The sequence below is a fragment of the Callithrix jacchus genome, chromosome 7 (assembly GCF_049354715.1).
Source record: "Callithrix jacchus isolate 240 chromosome 7, calJac240_pri, whole genome shotgun sequence".
Lineage (NCBI taxonomy): Eukaryota > Metazoa > Chordata > Mammalia > Primates > Cebidae > Callithrix > Callithrix jacchus.
In genome coordinates, this window is record NC_133508.1 from 14,827,955 (window position 1) to 14,847,917 (window position 19,963).

Here is a 19,963-nt window from a genome sequence, read left to right on the forward strand (position 1 = left end):
CCAAAGTTAGCAGTTTGGTCATTTTCAATTCCAAGCAGCATGTACAAGGCAACATGAGACAAAAGTGTCTGCATGTGAATTTCCCCTTTGAAGACGCATCATTTCCCCCAAGACTGAGCAGGTGTGCATCCTCTCAACCCACTGATGAACTGTGGCTTCTTCGCAGCAAAATGTGATAGAGAATGAGACACAACGTCCCAGAACCTGGAGATAGACATCTAACAATAAATAGCAAGCACATGTAATAAAAGCTGGCATTGAACAACAGATCTGGAATGCTGAACTCTTGAAGTCAGAATTGGAGACACCATTCTTGAGAGCTTTGGGTCAAACAACGGTCTGTTTAAAAGCACGTTGAAAAAGAGGAGGGTCTACGATTCCAATTACTTCTCCAGCTTTGCTGACACTGATGTGTTCTCAGTTGGGATTGATTGATTGATTTCATGCATCTCAGTTTCTCCAGATGCTCACAAGCGATGCCAATGTCGACCCATGGGATGGGTAAGATGGCGTTCGCTTAGCCCTTGGAAAGAGGACAGAGCACAGAGACTGTTCCTCTTTATTCTCAACTGGTAAAGAACAAAGCTTTTTCTCTCCCTTCTTAGCAAGGAAGACTAAATCAATTTTAGTTACAGCAAGAGTTATTTAGGTTACATTGTAGTTAACTCCTTCCAGGCAGAAAGAATAGCTAATGGCATTGTACAATTTCCTTTTCTAGAAATTTGTGACAATAGGGTAGATATACATCTGGCCTTGAATGCCTTCCTTAGGCTGATCTACAGACACAACCAAAATAGCACACACACAAAACACGCTGTTGTGTCCTAGTCATTCTTTCACAGATTTTAACAGACAAAGATTTAAAAACAGTTTACCATCTCCCCCTTCATTCCCAGCCAAATCAAAGTCTGAAACCACATCAGTCTCCAAAGAAACTTAGAAAGTTGATCAAAAGTGATTTACCTGTACTAGGAGTTCTAGCTTCCTGTCATCAAGAAGATGTACTTGGCATCGGCGGCCCTCCGTCATCTAAGAGGGAAGAGAAATAGTAGTCACTGAGAGTCTAGCAGCTTAAGGGTTAGAGAGTCGCTGATGCTGGGCTCTGCCAGTATATTCCTCTGGGCAAAAGTTCCTCTGGGAGTCGGCACTGCATAATGCCAGGAATTGGAAGGATCAGTTCATTCATTCGAAAAAATCTACTGAGCACTTTCTTTCCTTTTGAGACAGAGTCTTGCTGTCACCCAGGCTGGAGTGCAGTGGTGCAGTCTCGGAACACTGCAGCTTCTGCCTCCTGGGTTCAAGCGATTCTCCTGCCTCTGCCTCCCATGTACCTCTACAGGTGTGTGGTGCCACACCTGGCTAATTATTGAATTTTTAGTAGAGACGTGTTTTAATCATGTTGGCCAGGGTGGTCTTGATCTCCTGACCTCATGATCCATCTGCCTCTGCCTCCCAAAGTGCTGGGATTACAGGCGTGAGCCACCTGTGCCCAACCTGAGCACTTTCTATATGCCAGGCACTTTTCTGGGAGCTGGGTGTACCATGGCACATAAGACAAAGTCCCCATCCTCATGGAGTTTATATTTGAATGAAGGAGATATAAAATAAATTAGCAAACACATATATAACATATCCTCAGGGGTGGTAAGTGTTGTCCATTCTTATCTTCCATTCAATAATTGTATCCACATGCACTAGGGTCAGAGCTCAGGATCCAATCTCTGCCTCCTCTTCATTTATCCCACTTGCTGGTAACCAGAAAGCAGATGACCACCCACCTGGCAATGAATTTGATTTCTGTGTTAATCAGCCCGCTTCTTGTGTATGACCTGATTCCCTACAGCGCTGTCACCAACAACAGAAAAGCACTGGAGACGAGCCCGCAGGCAAACCCAACCTTTCCCACTTATGCCTTTCGGGACTAAAATCTCTGAGTGGTCTAACAGAAGGACTGGGAGACACAAGTCTAGTCTTGGTGCTGCTGGTTACAAGGGGCTGCAGGACGCTGGACAAGTCACCATTCGTCTGCGTGCCCCTGTCTCATATACAACAATGAATGGGCCGGGCTTTTCTAGAAGGAAAAAGCCTGATTTGTAGCATTTGCTGGAGCCTGGCAACACCCTCACAGGAAATCCTTCGAAGAACAAGGCTTCTCACGGATGTCAACTGGTGCCCGTTCTAACCATAAATTGGTCTAGCTGCACTCCACATACCTTCACTGTGTGTGACTTCAAGTCACTGTCATGGCAACACACAGACACAGTAGACAAAAGTAACCTCAGCTCACAGAAAACAGTTAAGTGCCACAAAAATCATTAGGATATGTTTTTATTATCTTTGTCTTTTCACACCATGTGTTTAAGCATGTGTATATCATTTAATTGAACAATGGCTACGCGTTACAATTGGCACCCTGCATTCCTGAAAATGTAGCAATTGGCTCTCACAGACTAGTACGAACTAGCTCTAACACAATTGTCTGGACCAGATGACACATAAGTTTCCTTCCTTGTATTTCTTTTTCTCTCTTTCTCTCTCTCTTTTTTTTGATGGAGTCTCCCTCTGTCACTGGGCTGGAGTGCAGTGGCATGATCTCGGCTCACTGCAACCCTGTCTCCTGGGTGCAAGCTATTCTCCTGCCTCAGCCTCCCAAGTACCTAGGACTACAGGTATGTGCCGCCACACCCAGGTAATTTCTGTCTTTTTAGTAGAGATGGGGTTTCACCATGTTGGCCAGGCTGGTCTGGATCTCCTGAACTCATGATCTGCCCGCCTTGTCCTTCCAAAGTGCTGATATTACAGGAGTGAGCCACTGCGTCTGGCCCCTTCCTTGTATTTCTTTAGCGAAATACCTTTAGAGAACTCAATGCCTATTTTATAGGACTCTATAGCTCCCACTAAATACAAGTTCTTTTCCCCAGCTAACTAGTCACTTTAAGAAGATTTGAAAAAAAAGGATGCCCATAGAAGATCCTGGCTTTGTCTCCTTATTCAGCCATGAGGGTCCTTCTCATAAGCCTTTCCACCAGGAAAAATAAAAAAGACAGTCTCGGATGAAACATGATCTTGTCTTTACACATGTAGCACAGTGCCTGGCTCTCAGGGAGCTGTTATTTTAATTTTTTTTTTTTTTGAGACAGAGCCTTGCTCTGTTGTTCAGGCTGGGGTGCAGTGACACAATCTCAACTCTCTGTAACCTCTATGTCCCAGGCTCAAACGATCCTCCCACCTCAGCCTCCTGAGTAGCTGGGACTATAGAGCAGTCTCATTTCTCTCATGAGCCACAGGATACACCAACTCTCCAGGCTAAAAATCCCCCTGACGTTTCTCAAGACCTGTTAGGGCCAGAGCTGCTCCCCTGACAAGAATGAGCGTCTCTGCAAATGGAAGCAGGTGGCACAGTGGCGAGCTGAGGGCGCTATTGCACTCACGGCTCTGTCCCACCCAGTGGCCAGCTGGCCTGCGTCTTCATGACCCTCTCCTCGACCCTGAGCTCCTAAGACCAGGAGTTATGGACTGGAGTGTTTCCCTAAAATGCATAGGGTGAAGCCTTGACCCCCAATGTATTTGCAGGCAGGGCAGAATTAAGTAACAAAAAACGTCTCTTCTCTTCTGGTTCAACAGGGATTATTCACTAATCACCAACATATCCAAAGCTTTAATGAAATCCTGTGAGAAAATTATCTTATTCGTTCCTCAAAAGAAGTCATCCTGTATTTCCATCAAGTCAGATTTCCCTTGTTTTGGGGTCTAAATCAACACAGCACATCCTGCTTACATGGGGATAATCTCGATGTCTCTTGATTCTGAGCTCTAACACTGACTCAGCAGCCCCCAGCTCTGAGAAGAACCGAGAAAAGTTACACATACTCATAAATCCTCCAATGAACAGATTAAAAACCGAGGAAAAACTTCGATCCAAAGCCTTGCCATTCCGCATATACAAGTCCAAGCAGGCAGCTGTGGACATCGGATGGTTCTACGCTGAGTCCTTATTCACCCGTTGAACTCTTAACTGCAGGTGTTAATTGCCTTAGTGGGAAAACGAGCCCAAGTCCTATTTAGAATCCAACAGTCTTGCGCAGAGTAAGCATCCTCACTGACTGACTTAATTTTAAAAATTCCATCAGCTTCCTTTCAATCATTCCCTAAGTTCAATGAAAGCCACTACAATTTTAAATTAGACTGACATAGCTGCTGCTATACCAACATGTATAAATGATTCCTTCATCAAAAAAGCACACTAGAAGTGTTAATTTCAAGTTTCAACAGGGCAGCTAATAGCAATTGCACAGGTACTTTAGATAAAATGTTCAAGCTACACTGATTCAGTTCTCATTAGAAAGAAACTAAGGTTAATAGAGTAAAAGTTTTAAGAAGGAAAATGGTTATCACATTCAGAAACTTTTGCGGAAATTCTTTTAAAACTTTAATCATAGATTTGAGAAAAGTCTCAATCAAGAATAGGAGAGAGTTTTAAGAAAGAAATGCTATTTGTTTTCTGCATTTTAAAACAGTTTTGACCTTGTTTTAATCATAAAAGGTTAAGGATATAAACATGCTCTTGAGTTACTTATTCACAGTCTAATTAATTTTATGAAAACAAACTGGTATCTGAAAGACATTATCGAATCGAAGTTTTAATCACAGTAATAAAGAAGATGAAATGTATCATTTTCTCGAAATATTTCCAAGCTCACAAAGTTCACACACATACTTGTCTTCCCTGAGGTTCTCATTTTCATCTGAAAAAAGAAAAAAAATCTCATTACATGAAATAATCTCACCTTATCTGCTTAGCAATTTAAGGAAGTTACTATGTATCACGATGTTAGTATCCACTCTAAGTCTTCCAATTTCTTTCTTCTCCTTAACAGGAATTCCTGGGAAATTTACAAGCCTACTCCATATTTTAGTGCCTCCCTTTAGAAAGCAAAATGTCTCTGCAAACAGTCAGCACAGAGAAGTGTTTAAACAGGCTCACCTTTGAGTCATCATGTTTTTGAAGGTACAGCTTTCTTTTGATGGCACTCCTGTGGTTTATTTCTCAAAAGGGAGCACCTGTCTGTTGTTCCATACTCAAGATTAGAGTATCCTATTCTTACCATCAGTTCAGAAAAACTTCACCATTCTGGATATGTATACAGAAAGAATTGACATCTGTAGCTTCGTTTGGCTTGCCAGGCACACTGAAATTTTCTTTTCAATACTAACAACAGTGAACTAATACTGCTTTCCTTTTTTTTTTTTTTTCATTTCCAGCTGTTCAGGCACTAGTGGAGCCCTAGCATCACCCTCAAAGGAAATTCTTTAGAGAACAAGGCTTCTCATAGATGTCAGCTGGTGCCCATTCCAATTATCAATTGCCTTGCTATGATACAATTCTAGCCCAAGCAGCGGCCTGCCAAGTGCCCTGTGATTCTACAGGAAATATGGAAAAGTGCTACTTTGAAAGTGAAGTGTCTGCCCCAATTTATCCAGCTTTGCTGTTAAGGTAGACTCTGACATGCAGACTGTGAAGAAACAGGGAAACACATTTATGATACTAGCTTCAGTGAGCACAACAGACTAGCATTGATATGTATCCTAGCTGGGTGCGGTGGTTCACACCTGTAATCCTAGGACTTTGGGAGGCCAAGGCAGGCAGACTGCCTGAGCTCAGGAGTTCAAGACCAATCTGGGCAACATGGAAAAACCCTGTCTCTACTAAAAATACAAATAAAATTAGCTGGGCATGGGGGTGCACGCCTGTAGTACTAGCTACTCGGGAGGCCGAGGCATGAGAATTGCTTGAACCTGGGAGGTGGAGGTTACAGTGAACCAAGACTGTGCCACTGTATTCCAGCCTTGGTGAAAGAGTGAGATGCTGTCTCAAAAAATAAAAATAAAAATATAAAAATAATATGTATCCTAATTGTCATGCACGTGGACAGCGATTAAGAGGTGAAAACAAACACAGAAGTAGATGAGCAAGGGCATTAGGCTTTTGGGTGGCTTACCCCACCCCACCTCACCCCACCCAAATATGTCTTCACATATTCCTTTTATTTTTCAGTTAAAAAAGTATAAAAAAGAAACTTTATCTTTTAGAAAGATGAATGACCCTATTTGACGTCAGGCATAGGAAAATGGAGCACAAGAAGTTTCTTTCCTGGAAAATTTTAGATTGCCTATCTGTTTAACATATCTAATCAAATATTAATAGACACATGACAGTAAGTTGTCACATAAGCCAGAATACTTAAGATTGAACACCTGACACATTCTCACCCTGCAGACAGAATTAACGGGAAGCCAGGCCAGGCTCAGTGGCTCATGACTATAATCTCAACTTTTTGGGAGGCCAAGGAGGGAGGATCATTTGAGGCCATGAATTTGAGACCAGCCTGGGCAACAGAGCAAGACTCCATCTCTACAAAAAATTTAAAAATTAGCCCGGTGTGGGGTGGACACCTGTAGCCCCATCTACTCCAGAGGCTGAGGCAGGAGGACGGTTTAAGCCCAGGAGTTGGAGGCTGCAGTGAACTATGGTCCTGCCACTGCCCTCCAGCTTGGACAGTATCTCTTAAAAAAAAAAAAAAAAAAAAAATGAGCCGTCCATTTTGATCAGAAGTACTTTTGAGAGTGCAGATTTTGGAAAGAAGGATTTATAAATATATTTTTCTGAGGCTATCTGTCTATAATAGCCTGATATATTCTTAAGGGCAGAAGGAATAACTGTTCATATACAGCAGGGGGTTACTGCTATGAGACCTCCCTAAAGCAGCTAACCAGCAATAAGAAATGGTGGTTTCAGGATGGCTTGTAATACGGAGAGCTGCAGGACACTTAGATTAGAGTTGGAATTTAATCTTTCTCGTTGAGGCTTGAATTGGAAACAGTCATAGGACAGCAACTTCAGAACATTCTGCTGTCCACACCACACAGGGACACAGAAAATAATAGAGTTTTCAAGGTTTGGCAAAGTCTCTCTCTGTCTCTCTCTCTCTCTCAACAGAGTCTCATTTTATTGCCCAGGCTGGAGTCCAGTGGTGCCATCTCAGCTCACTGCAACCTCCGCCTCTTGGGTTCAAGCGATTTTCATGCCTCAGCTTCCCAAGTAGCTGGGATTACAAGTGCTCGCCAACACGCTCCGGTAATTTTTGTAGTTTCAGTAGAGACAGGGTTTCACCATGTTAGCCAGGCTGGTCTTGAACTTCTGGCCTGAGGTGATCCTTCTGCCTCAGCATCCAAAAGTGCTGGGATTACAGGAGCGAGCCACCATGCCCCACCATGGCAAAGCCATTTCTTAAAGAAGTGTAAACATTTTGAGTTAAAACAAAAAACAAAAAAACCCAAACATGTTTTACTAAGAATAGTTGCTCTTTGAATTCAAAACCAAGTCAACCCTATTTGCATGCATTGCTTCCTACCCCCTTTTCCTCAACTTAGCACCTTTCTTTCCTCTGTGTCTTTTTGGTTTAGCCACTTCTTGATGTCCTCTCTCTCTGTTTTCTTTCTTGCCCTTTGCAAAATAATTTCTTTCTTTTCTTTTTTCTTTTTTTGAGACAGTCTCCCTCTGTCACCCAGGCTGGAGTGCAGTGGCATGATCTTGCAACCTCTGCCTCCTGAGTTCAAGCGATTCTCCTGCCTCAGCCTCCCAAATAGCTGGGATTACAGGTGCCTACCACCACACTCGGCTAATTTTTGGTATTTTTAGTAGAGAAAGGGTTTCGCCATGTTGTCCAGCCTGGTCTTGAACTCCTGACCTCAGGTGATCCATCCACCTCGGCCTTCCAAAGTGCTGGGATTACAGGCATGAGCCACCACACCCAGCCTGCAAAATAATTTCTATGCTACGGTTCATGCAGGAGGAGCTCAGAAGAAAGAATCCAGTCCCACCGTGTAGAAGGTTTTTGTTTCCTTTTGTTTTTCATTTATTTTTTTTGAGAGAGGATCTCACTCTGTTGCCCAGCCTGGTGTGCAATGGTGTGATCTCAGCTCGCTGCAGCCTCAACCTCCTGGGCTCAATTGATCCTCCCGCCTTGGCCTCCCAGACATGCACTGGAATTACAGGAGTGATCCACCACTCCCGGCTTGGTTCATCTTTTTAAGCCTTGCTCCTTTTCTGTAAAAGAGGGGTAGAATAGATTCTACCTCATGCAAATACTGCGATTATTAAATTAACTAATGTTTGGAAATTTCATAGCTCTGTGCCTGGTACAGAGTATATGTTCATCATAATGTTAGCTGTCAATTATTATCAGTTGTATGGTTTTGGAAATACTTAATATGTGTTGAACCCATAGTCTTCATAAGGCAGGAGACAGATATTATCAAGTTCATTTTATTTTATTTTTATAGACAGGGTCTTGCTTTGTCTCCTAGGCTAGAGTGGTGCTATCAGAGCTCACTGCAGCTTCAACCTTCCAGGCTCAAGCAACCTCCCTGAGTATCTGGGACTACACGCATGCACCACCATGCCCAGCTAATTGTGTTTATTTTTTGTAGAGACAAGGTCTCACTATGCTACCTAGGCTGGTCTCAAACTCCTGACCTCAAGTGATCCACCCACTTTGGCCTCCTAAAGTGCTGGAATCACAAGCATAAGCCACTGTGCCTAGCCTAGAGCATTTTTTTTTTTTGAGACGGAGTCTTATTCTGTCGCCAGGTTGGAGTTCAGTGGCGCAGTCTCAGCTCCCTGTAACTTCCGCCTCCTGGGACCAAGCAATTCTGCTGCCTCAGCTTTCCGAGTAGCGCCTGACTACAGGCACACGCCACAATGCCAAGCTAATTTTTGTATTTTTAGTAGAGAGGTGGTTTCACCATGTTGGCCAGGATGGTCTCGATCTCTTGACCTCGTGATCTGCCTGCCTTGGCCTCCCAAAGTGCTGGGATTACAGGCATGAGCCACCGCGCCTGGCTGAATCTAGAGCATTTTTATAGAAATGTAGTGCAGTTATGCAAACTGACCCTGAACCCAGAAAAATAATGTGTTTTTTAAAACAAAAACTAAAAAATAGTCAATTGCCAAGTGCATTCTCTTAGTTTCCTGAGGCTACGTTACACTGGGGGCGGGGCTGGGGGAGGGGACGGTGAGGGAGGAGAGCCATTTAGTGAAATGTTCACAGGCTCCCAAGAATTTTTTTTAGTCTGCTCACCAACTGCCTACTCATTTGTGTCCCCGTGAAAAGCAAGTCACCAAGTTGTTTCTCATATTTATTTTTGAGACGGGACATTTATAAGACAATAAAATAAGCATTATTAAGAACTCACTAGCATTGCACAAAACAAAAAATTAACCTTTCAAGACATGCTTCATTTAGGAAAATTACCATTACTCCCAAAACCACCTGAAATGCTATCCTTTAAAACTCTGTCATCAGACAGAAAATTCAGATTTCAATAGCCAAGACTCTACCGGTGACTTACCTAGGACAGCATGTCCTCCCGGAGTACAGTCCCGGAAACCGCAGGACACCCTAAGGATGTCGGATGCAGGACAGCAGCCCCTCACAATCTGACCTCTGACCCAGGCTGTTCTGTGGCTCAGAAGGAAATTCCAAGGCGATGACTGTGACTTCCCGGGACAAGTCTTTGCTGGTGCTCCGGGGTGCTGGGTCACCTCAAGAGCCACATCCTTCTCTCTACTTCAGTTTCCTCAGAAAAACGAAGACCCAAAGACCAATCTAGGTACCCAAACACTAGAGGACCACAGAATCTCAATAATCATAAAGCACATCACAGCCAGGAGGTGATGAAGGAATTAACCCACAATTAAAGCAACCTCAAGAAATTCAGCCTCACAGGAAACACACACACGGAGAGAAAGGACTTCAGGTGACTTAAAAATTTGTTAAAAATATGAATCCCTGCACTGTAATCCCAGCACTTTGGAGGTCAAGGTCGGCAGATCACTTGAGGTCAAGAGCAGCCCAGCCAACATGGTGAAACACTGTCCCTACTGAAAATACAAAAGTTAGCCAGGTGTGGTAACATGCACCTGTAATCTCAGCTACTGGGGAGGCTGAGGCAGGAGAATCACTTGAACAGGGGAGGCGGAGGTTGCAGTGAGCCAAGATTGTGCCACTGCACTCCAGTCTGGGTGACAGTGAAATTTTCTCTCAAAAGAAAAAAATTGGATACATATAGACAGTGTAATGGTTACTACCGTGAAGTCAATGTATCTGTCATCTCACATGGTTACTTTTTTTGTAGGACAAGAGCAGCTAAAATGTATTTATGTAACAAAAAACCCTAACTTGATATAATTTTACCTTTCGTCCTCAGGTTGTACATTACATCTCTGGACTTGCTCACCCTGCGTATCTACTACGGATCTGTGTGTTTCTACACATCTGTGTGTATCCAGTCACATTATGATGTAAACTTCAAATAAATACAGTCATATCTTTTTGTTTGTTTTATGTTTTTGAGACAGGGTCTCACTCTGTCGTCCAGGCTGGAGTTCAGTGGCATGATCACAGCTCACTGCAACCTCTGCCTCTCTGGGGCTCAACAGATCCTCTCACCTCAGCCTCCCAAGTAGCTAGGACTATAGGTGTGCACCTCCACACAGGGCTAATTTTTATATTTTCTGTAGAGATGGGGACTCAGCATGTTGTCCAGGCTGGTCTTAAACTCCTGGGCTCAATCATTCTCCTACCACAGACTCCCAAAGTTCTGGGATTACAGGTGTGAGTCTCCACTTGTAGCCCATATATATATACACACATATATATATATATGTGTGTGTATATATATGTATATATATGTGTGTGTATATATATGTGTGTATATATATAATATAAAATAATACATTATATATAACATAATACATTATATAAAAATTATGTATAATAATATAATATAAACTATATATAATAAATAATATGTAGGTTTATTAATTCATCTATCTGGACATGGTGTCTCACCCCTGTAATCCCAGTTACCTAGGAGGCTAAGGCAGGAGGATTGCTTGATCCCAGGAATTGGAGACTAGCCTGGGCAACATAGCAGGAGACCCCATCTCAGAAATAACAATTCATCTATTTCCTGTTCACACTTCACTTGTACAAGGGAAATAACAGATACTACAACAGTGGGCAAGTGGGGGATCTGTCCTAAACCTTTGAAGGTCAAAGGTTGACTATAATTTTTTAATACAAATTTTTATTTTTATAACAATTTTATAATAGAATTATTTTTATTATAACTAATATGATTTTTATAATATTTTTTCCTTCTGGTTTATCTCAAGCTTACTTTTGTTTGGTTTTTGAGTTACATTTTATTGAAATAAATGAAAACAGAAGGAAAAGAGACACAGGTCTGAGACATCAGAAGCCTCATTGAGAGAGGAAGATCTTGTTCCAACTTTGCTCTAGGACCTCTGGCAAACGATGCCACCTCCGTCTTTACTATGACTCTCCTGGATTTAAAAGAACATACGCAGGTGTGGCCAGGCACGGTGGCTCACTCCGGGTAATGGCAGCACTTTGTGAGGCAGGGCGGGAGGATCACTTGAGCTCAGGAGTCTGAGACCTGCCTGAGCAACATGGCAAAACCCCAAAACAAAAATACAAAAAATCAGCAGAACATGATGGTGTGTTTCTGTAGGCCCAGCTACTCAGGAGCTGAGGTGGGAGGATTCCCTTAGCCCCGGAGGCAGAAGTTGCAGTAAGTCGAGATCAGGCCATTGCACTCCAGCCTGGGAGACTGAGTGAGATTCTGTCTCAAAAAACAAAGAAAACATATGCAGGTGTGTCCTTCAGCCTCTTGGCTGCTGGTTACAGGTGCAGCTTATACACCAAATGGAAGTTATTAAGTGAGTGGCTCTATGGGAAAGAAATTAACATGACAATTTGGTGTAATAGAAAATGGAAATAGTGGTGTAGTCTTCAAAGCGCAACCCTCTGTGGGTTCACACCTGAAGTCATTACCGGGGCTGGCTTGTACTCATGGATCTTTGGAAAGCACATCCTAGTGCTGCTGCTGCTGCTGTTCCTACAGCAAAAGGGCAATTCGGTTTCCTCTGACAATGCAAGAGAGACGTCCTGATGTGGGGACTCAAGTCACAAGTCCTCCAGGCCGGGCAGTCAACCATCTCCACATGATGCTACAGGACAGCTTGTCAGAAAACATTAATCATCAGTCTCGGCCGGGTGCGGGGGCTCACGCCTGTCATCCCAGCACTTTGGGAGGCTGAAGCAGTAGGATCACCAGGTCAAGAGATCGAGACCATCCTGCCCAACATGGCGAAACCCCATCTCTACTAAAAACACAAAAATTAACTGGGCGTGGTGGCACACGACTGTAGTCCCAGCTACTCGGGAGGCTGAGGTGGGAGAATCACTTGAAACATGGAGGTGGAGGCTGCAGTGAGCCAAGATCACACCACTACACTCCAGCCTGGTGACAGAGCAAGACTCTTTCCAAAAAAAAAAAAAAAAAAAATCAGTCTCTGGGCCTAAAGTCTAGATGAGGAGGCACAGACCCAGGCAGGTAAAAGACTGGTACAACATGAAGCTCTCCTGAGGCCGTTATGGCATCTCACTGAAGAGGAACTCCTACCCCCAGCTCAGCTGTGGGATGTGGGGAAGGAGGGGTGCGCTTTCCACCTTCCAACCAAACAAGCTATTGGCATGGATGATGGACAGGTGCGACCGACGTGGAAGGCCAAGGTTCCGCTGAGGCAGGTCCACAGGCACCACCCCTGCGCCTGGCAGCCAACACAGACAAGGGCAGATGGACACTGAGAGACGTAATGACGTGGGCCCCAGAGTTAGGTCATGCACCACGGACGCCAAACTGGTAAGCACAGAACAGAAGCCCTCGCAGGTGGCAGGCAGATGCATGAAGGCCTCCAGGCTCCTGGTGCGCAGCGGCGCTTTCTGGGTGACATCCAACTAGCTGGACCCCTAAAATTCGGAGGAACCTGATTTTTCCTCCTAGGTTCTTCCACTGCTAGAGTGTCTTTTGAAAACAGGATTTTATTTACTTCTATTTCGAGTACATTATTAGGATTTCAACCCATTATCTTACTGGAAATACACACACTTAGGAAGATGTATTCACAAGCCCTCAATGGCAACACAACTGCAGGTTTGTACTTTTCACCCAAGCCTGGAAACACAGACAGCTTTGGCCCTGCAACTGGAGCAACCAGAGCCTCTGAAGAGCCACAGAGCCTTAATCCTGCTGAGCACCGGATTGTATTATTATCATTATTAATCATCATTATTAGGAGAGGGGCTGGGGAAGGGAATAGAGTCTAATCCTTACAAAGGAAAGGGAGCTGGGAGTCTATATCAGAGAGGGAGTGCTGCGCAGTCTGAACAGAGGCAGAGGCTGATGGGAACAGAGGTGCGAGGCAGAGAGCAGCCCTTGGGCAGATCTGGACAGAGCCCTGGGGAATGAAGGCCCCAGAGGCCAGTCCCGATGTGGGTGCCGAGTGCGCTGCTAACATCTGGGAAAGGTGGCAGTCTCAACATGGATAACAGGCTCTCTGACATCGGCCTCACCTCACCAGATGCCTTTTGTTCAAATACTCTCCTTCCCCCTGCTCCTCTCAGTCCCAAGACTGGGCCATCTTGGAGTTTCAGAGTCTGTGCCTACAAAGGCCACCCTCTCCCTTGCCATGGGGCCTGGCCCATGCTGTTTCCTTTGGGTTTCACTCTAAGTCCAAGTCTCCTCTATGCCATGCATTCAGCCTGGTGCTGGGGACACAGGTGGCCCAAGGGGCCATGGTCCTGTTTATTGCTGATTACTGGCTTGAGGGAAAGATGCCACATACCTTCTCCTCTCTGAGGGGCATGTCCACAGTACTATCTGGTGGCACTCTGGGCTGTGACATTCCTCCCCTCCCCTCCACACCTAACATGGAGACCACACTGTGTTGCCACCACTGCCATCATGCCAGCCCCAGGTCCAACGAGGCAGGGGACACTACAGAAGGGGAGGCAAGCCCATGGGGGAGATGACTGGACCCAGCCTCATTCAACATTCAGTTATTGATCACAATAGAACCCAACTCAGTGCAATTTACATTGACACATCACGCCTCAGGCGGGAAGGACAGCAGCTGGCGGGGAAAGCTGCCATTCTACATAAGTCATCCAGCCTTCTGTTCTAGAAAATCCAGCACAGCATCATGGCGCAGAACCGTCAGCCCACACCAGGCACTGCATCCTCAGCATGGTTGTGGGCCAGCCAAAGGCCGAGGAAGACCCCACATGGGGCTCCACCAGGCGTTCAGGTTTGCACTAACCTGCATGACTGGGCTGACCTCCCCGCCGGGCATTCACGCTGTTTCTTCCTCCCTCCTCTTCCCAATATACTATTCACGCTTCTGCAGACACTCCAGACACTATACACAAACACACAGGGTTGCGTGGGGTGGGCGCTGTGTACTGCTGCCGCCTACGTGTCACACGTGATGTGTGGATGCCGGACCAGTGACCTCTGACAGGAAGAGATTATGTTGTGCCGGTGCACACCTTGGAAAGACTTAGGTAATGCAAAAGCTTGTTCTTTTTTTAAAAAAATCTGCTGACAAGTTGCTCTAGTAACCCAGAGAAGTGAAGGAGAAAGCAGCTGTCCCACCATGCAGATACTGATTCGTGCAGATGTTTCAGTGCCTCGTGAAACAATAAAAACATGAACGTCTTCCTTGAAAAAATAGAGACCACCTAATCTCACCCTTTCCCAGGTTCAGCTTTTTACAAAAGACTGAGGAAGCCGCTGACTCTGCCGGGTTCTCCCTGCTCTGCTACTCCCTCTCCTGCTCCAGGCCTGGCCTGCAGAGAAGGGCACGGGGGACAGCCAGGGGTCTCTAAACAGCTGTTAGTTCCTCTTGGATCCCACAGACTCAATGGCTTGCTGGGGGTGACAAGGGTGGTGGCAGGCACACATCCCACTCCTGTCCCCCTGCGACTTGGGGACCTGGAGGACTAAGCGTCCCTCGCTATCCTCCCCAGGCCATGCTACTGGGGCTTACTGTGGGTCAGGGCCAGGCCCCAGAGCTCGGCTGCCCGGGGCTGTGGCTTATCCTGACTTGGCTACTTCCTAGCTGAGTGTGATCCTCCAGAAGTTACTTCACCAGCTTGGCCTCCTTCCCTAATCTGTAAAATGGAGATGACCGCAGTACCTACCTCGTAGAGTTGTGAGGAGAAACAAATAAGTCAAAACACATACAAATGCAGAATTCTGAACGCTGAGCTACGGACAGCTACCTACGCACAGGGGAGTCAAGCCCTAATCCAGTGCGCCACTCCCTGCTCCTATGGGAAGGCCAGGGCTGGGGGGCAGGGCTACAGCTCCCTGTCCCCTCATGCCAGGTCTCCTGTGGCTCTGGATGGGTGAGGAGGCTAATTCAGGGCAGATGGCATTGGGGTGGCTATCCCCGGGGACTGAGCAACTGCTAGGCCTTCACAAAATGAAGCTCTGCGGCACTGGTCATTTGTAGAGGCGGACACATCATTCAGACAGGAGGCTTGGAAGCCCAGCTCTTTTTCACAGTAACTGCGGTTCCCAGGGACATCCTGTGCTACCCAGCAATCACTGATAGTGAGCAGACGTAAGGAGCACAGGAGCTGGCCTAAGAAAGAAAGCTTAGGAATACCCATGTATGACCTGTGGGAAAATGCCCAGGTTCTTATACACACACGATTCTTATTCATAGCACATGTTTTCACGCAGACATCCTGCAAGGGTGGCTGGGTAAGGCGTAAACCCCAAAGAAACAGAACAAGCAAGAAGTGGCCAGAACGTACACACCCACCTAACATCCAACTGTTACCTGGGGGAACAGTGAGGAAAGATGGAAAATAACACCTGTTCTCTGCCACATGGAGCTCTGGCTTCAGTATGAGTGACAGAGGTTGTTTACGTGTTTGTTTGTTTGGAATAGAATGAGAGTCTTTTTTCTAAGGGAACGGGTTTAAGCGATTCTCCTGCCTCAGCATCCCGAGTAGCTGGGATAACAGGCACTTGCCACCATGCCCAGCTAATTTCTGTATTTTTAGTAGATACAGGGTTTCACCATGTTGGCTGGGCTGGTCTTGAACTCCTGACCTGAGATAATCCTCCCGCCTCTGCCTCCCAAAGTGCTGGGATTACAGGTGTGAGCCACTGTGCCCAGCCAAGACAGGTTTTAAAAGCCCAGATGAAAAGACAGGGCTGAAAAAAAGATATGACTTTCTGGATCCAAAAGAATATAGTTTGTATGGGAAGGTGACTTTAAACATAAAACTCTGATCACATAATAAAAATAAAATTAAATGAGGAAGTGAAGATTCAGACATGAAGAACACAAGGAGTGTGCTGGAGAACTCTCAAAGGACTCGATTTTAGTATAACAAAGTGTGGAAGACACACAACCTACGAGGAATATTTTCAGATTTTTTGCACACTGAAAGTTTACAGGGAGGGGGTTGCAAAGCTGATATTTACTTATTTTAATTAATTTATGTATTTTTGAGATGGAGTCTTGCTCTGTCGACCAGGCTGGAGTGCATTGGTGTGATCTCAACACTGCAACCTCTTCCTCCCAGGTTCAAGTGATCCTCTTGCCTCAGCCTCCTAGGTAGCTCGGATTACAGGCAGCTGCCACCATGCCCCGCTAATTTTTGTAGTTTTAGTAAAGATGGGGTTTCACCATGTTGGCCAGGCTGGTCTCAAACTCCTGACCTCTGGTGATCCACCCGCCTTGGCCTCCCAGAGTGCTGGGATTACAGGCTGAGCCACCGTGCCTGGTCATGACACTGATATTTAAAACAAGGGAAGTCTAAGAACAAAAGAACCTTTAAAGATATGTTCAAAGCAAGAAGAGCAAGGAAGGGAGCATACTCCATTGTTTGGAGCAAGTGTGTGCTGGCCAGGCGTGGTTGCTCACACCCGTAATTCCAGCACTTTGAGAGGCTGAGGCAGACAGATCTCCAGAGATCAGGAGTTTGAGACCAGCCTGGCCAACATGGTAAAACTCCATCTTTATTAAAAGTACAAAAATAGCTGGGCATGGTAGCACGTGCCTGTAGTCCCAGCTACTTGGGAGGCTGCACCAGGAGACTTGCTTGAACCTGGGAGGCAGAGGTTGTGGTGAGCCGAGATCACGCTACTGCACTCCAGCCTGGGTGACAGAGCTAGACTCCATCTCAAAAAAGAAAAAGAAAAAAAAGAACAGCTGAACAATTCAGCTTCTGTTTGTTCCACTCTTCTCAATCAAGAGGGAAATGAAAGGAATATAAATGAACTACAGCCTTTCCCCAAAATAAATCCCAGGTAGTTTATAAAGTTGAATTTTAAAACCCGGTAGATGATTATTTATCATGCTTCTCTAAGCAAAAGCAATGAGGGAAAAAATTATAGTTTGACTACCATACAAATCATTCTAAAAAATAAATTATACGCCACAAGACCCCATAAGCAAAAGTAAAAAGTTGATGCATATTTCAGGAAGGTATTGTAACAACTAAAATGGGAATTACTGTATTAAAGATCAAATTGTTTAATTAGTAGATAATTACAACTTAATTAGAAGACCACTAACACCTTCCAGGAAATAGAATGCAAACAGCTAAAAAGTTCAGATCATTTGGCTCTGTCATTTCTCTTCTAGGAATTCTCCCCATTGAAACAAGAGAAATACAATAAAGAATTGCGCATAGTAACGTTCACCACAGTGTGTTCACTCAAGTGCTTATGGCATCTTTATTACGCACCAGGTATCTTGTTAGATATATAATAATGAATGTGGTTTTGCTCCTATAATTAAGGAACTTTTATGTCCCGTAGAGGAGACACCCAAGTTAACAGGCAGTTGCAGAGTGATCAGGGTGACTGCAGGGGTGGGTATAAGATGCAATGGGATGAGGACGGGGGACACCATAACTCGCACCTGGTGGAACCGTCAATACCCCAGGGAGGAAGCGATATCTGCGGAACACAGCAACGTGAGGTAAGAAGGGATGAAATGGGAGAGAACATAGAATGTTCTGGAAACGTCAGCCAGGTAATGAGCTGAAGGACAGAGTGGCGGATGAGGAGGCAGCAGTGAGAACTACAGCTGGCCACCATCTTTATGAAAGCAAAGAAGGGGCAACTAATCGTCTGAGAGAGGATGGCTAAATGGCTTGAAATAAGAAATAGGCGCTGAGCACTGTTTTCAAGTCAATTTCATCGTGAGGCCAAAATGAGGGAGTCTGGAGTCAGGGTTGCAATGGCAAGATCTACAAACACTTGGACTGCAAAGTGATATTAGAGTAGAACCTGTCTTCCTCAATCCCTGTATTTCCCCCCAGCGATTGGTAAATGGACACAGAAGGCAAGCATGTCAGATTTACAGATGGCAAAGACATTCGGATGGAAGCTTAAAATGTAAAAGTCGGGGTCATGTTGCTCTTACGGTTTTGTGTCCTGCTCTTCATGCACGGGCTGGAAGCACAGCATCGGAACAACGGAATTAAGAGGCGCCTTGCATTCTGCTGTGGTTATACCACTTCTGGAAATCTGTATTCAATTCTGGGTGCCGTATTTTACATAAAAAGTGAAAGAAACTGGCGAAAGACCAAAGAAGGGTAACCAGACCAGGTGAAGGTCCAGAAACCAGGACTTGCCAGGACTGCTGGCAAAGCTGCATCTGTGGCCACATATCAAAAGGTCTAGTGGTAGTGTCAGCATAGAATCTACTGGTCATTGAGCGAATGCCGTTATTTATTATACAGAGAGATCATGTATAAACTGGGACTGTCCTGGGCTTACCCGATTGGGAGTTTGGAGGACTTGCTAATCTGATGTGTATAAAGTGAAGGCAGGTTAACTTTGCTTTGGTGGGCAAAAAACAGAACCAATGAGTGGAAATTCCAGAGGACACATTCAAATTCAATAGAAGAAAGAACTTCTGAACAAGCATCATTGTTCAAAATGGAATGGATAGCCCCATTATCATTGCAAGTCATCAGGAAGGGACCAGAGACATTAGCAAGGGAAGTTGTAGAAAGGATTACGGGACAGGGACAGACAGACTCTGAGATCCCTTCCCTCCCTCTCCAGTAAGCTGTGATGTATAAGACATGGATATATAGGCACAGCAAGAAACAGAGTTCCAAGAAAATATACTCATTCAGATAGCTGATGTATTTACTTGTAATGTTTCTGGCTGTAATACTACATGCAGTTTGATGAAACAAATTTTTACAACATTCACTCCATGCTTCAGAAGGCTTACAAACATTTCAGTACAGACTGATAGGCACAAACGCGTTTTTCTACTTTTTGATCCTACCAATTTCTCTTGTATAAATGTGCGATCAAACATCCTCTATTTAAAACGTAATGCTGTGCAGAAGAGTTACAGTGTCTGTTGCTGGTTTGGTAGAGAATTCACGTTCTGTAATTCATTGGTATAGAATTCAAAGGCTCCATAACCAAGAACTTTATAACATTTCCCAGTAACATGAATTTGCCTACTTTGTTTTGGTGTCCAATTTAATCTGTCATTTTAAATGAAATTTTAAAAAGTTTTGCTTATATTGTGATCAATGGAAGGAGCTAGTATCATTTACAACCATGGGTCTTATTATACAGTAAGTTTTCACAGTTGTAGACATTTTATTGATATTAAAATGATAATACGTGTGATTAAATTAGAATGATGTGACTGCCATAATAGGCACACAAGACATATTTTATACGAATAATAAACATATTTAAATAGCATGTATCTTTATATGCAGAATTTCAAGGGCAATTATGTAATATAGGTACTATACAACTTAATATACACTCAGTGAACTATGTTTTAATTTGCCTATTCTGTAGAAACATACCCCAAAAGCCAGTCTCGGGAACATGTACATTCTTTGTCATTCACATACCTATGTGACAAGCAGAATCCATTTGGATCTGACCTCTGTGGTGGGTGAAGCCACATAGATAAGAGTTGGGAACGGGCTCCCCTCCTCATAAACAATCTCTTTGTGTATTA

General features: G+C 44.6%; 1 protein-coding gene across 25 annotated transcripts in view; it reads right to left on the reverse strand.

Moving 5' to 3' along the window:
* Positions 1-19,963, reverse strand: part of FRMD4A (FERM domain containing 4A) — a 696,700-nt gene that overhangs the window by 217,239 nt on the left and 459,498 nt on the right. For all 25 annotated transcript variants that reach the window (XM_054236791.2, XM_078329488.1, XM_054236787.2 and 22 more), the window contains one exon: positions 964-1,029. In XM_054236791.2, coding sequence (XP_054092766.1) covers positions 964-1,029 — 66 coding nt within the window. The remainder of the gene's footprint in view (positions 1-963; positions 1,030-19,963) is intronic.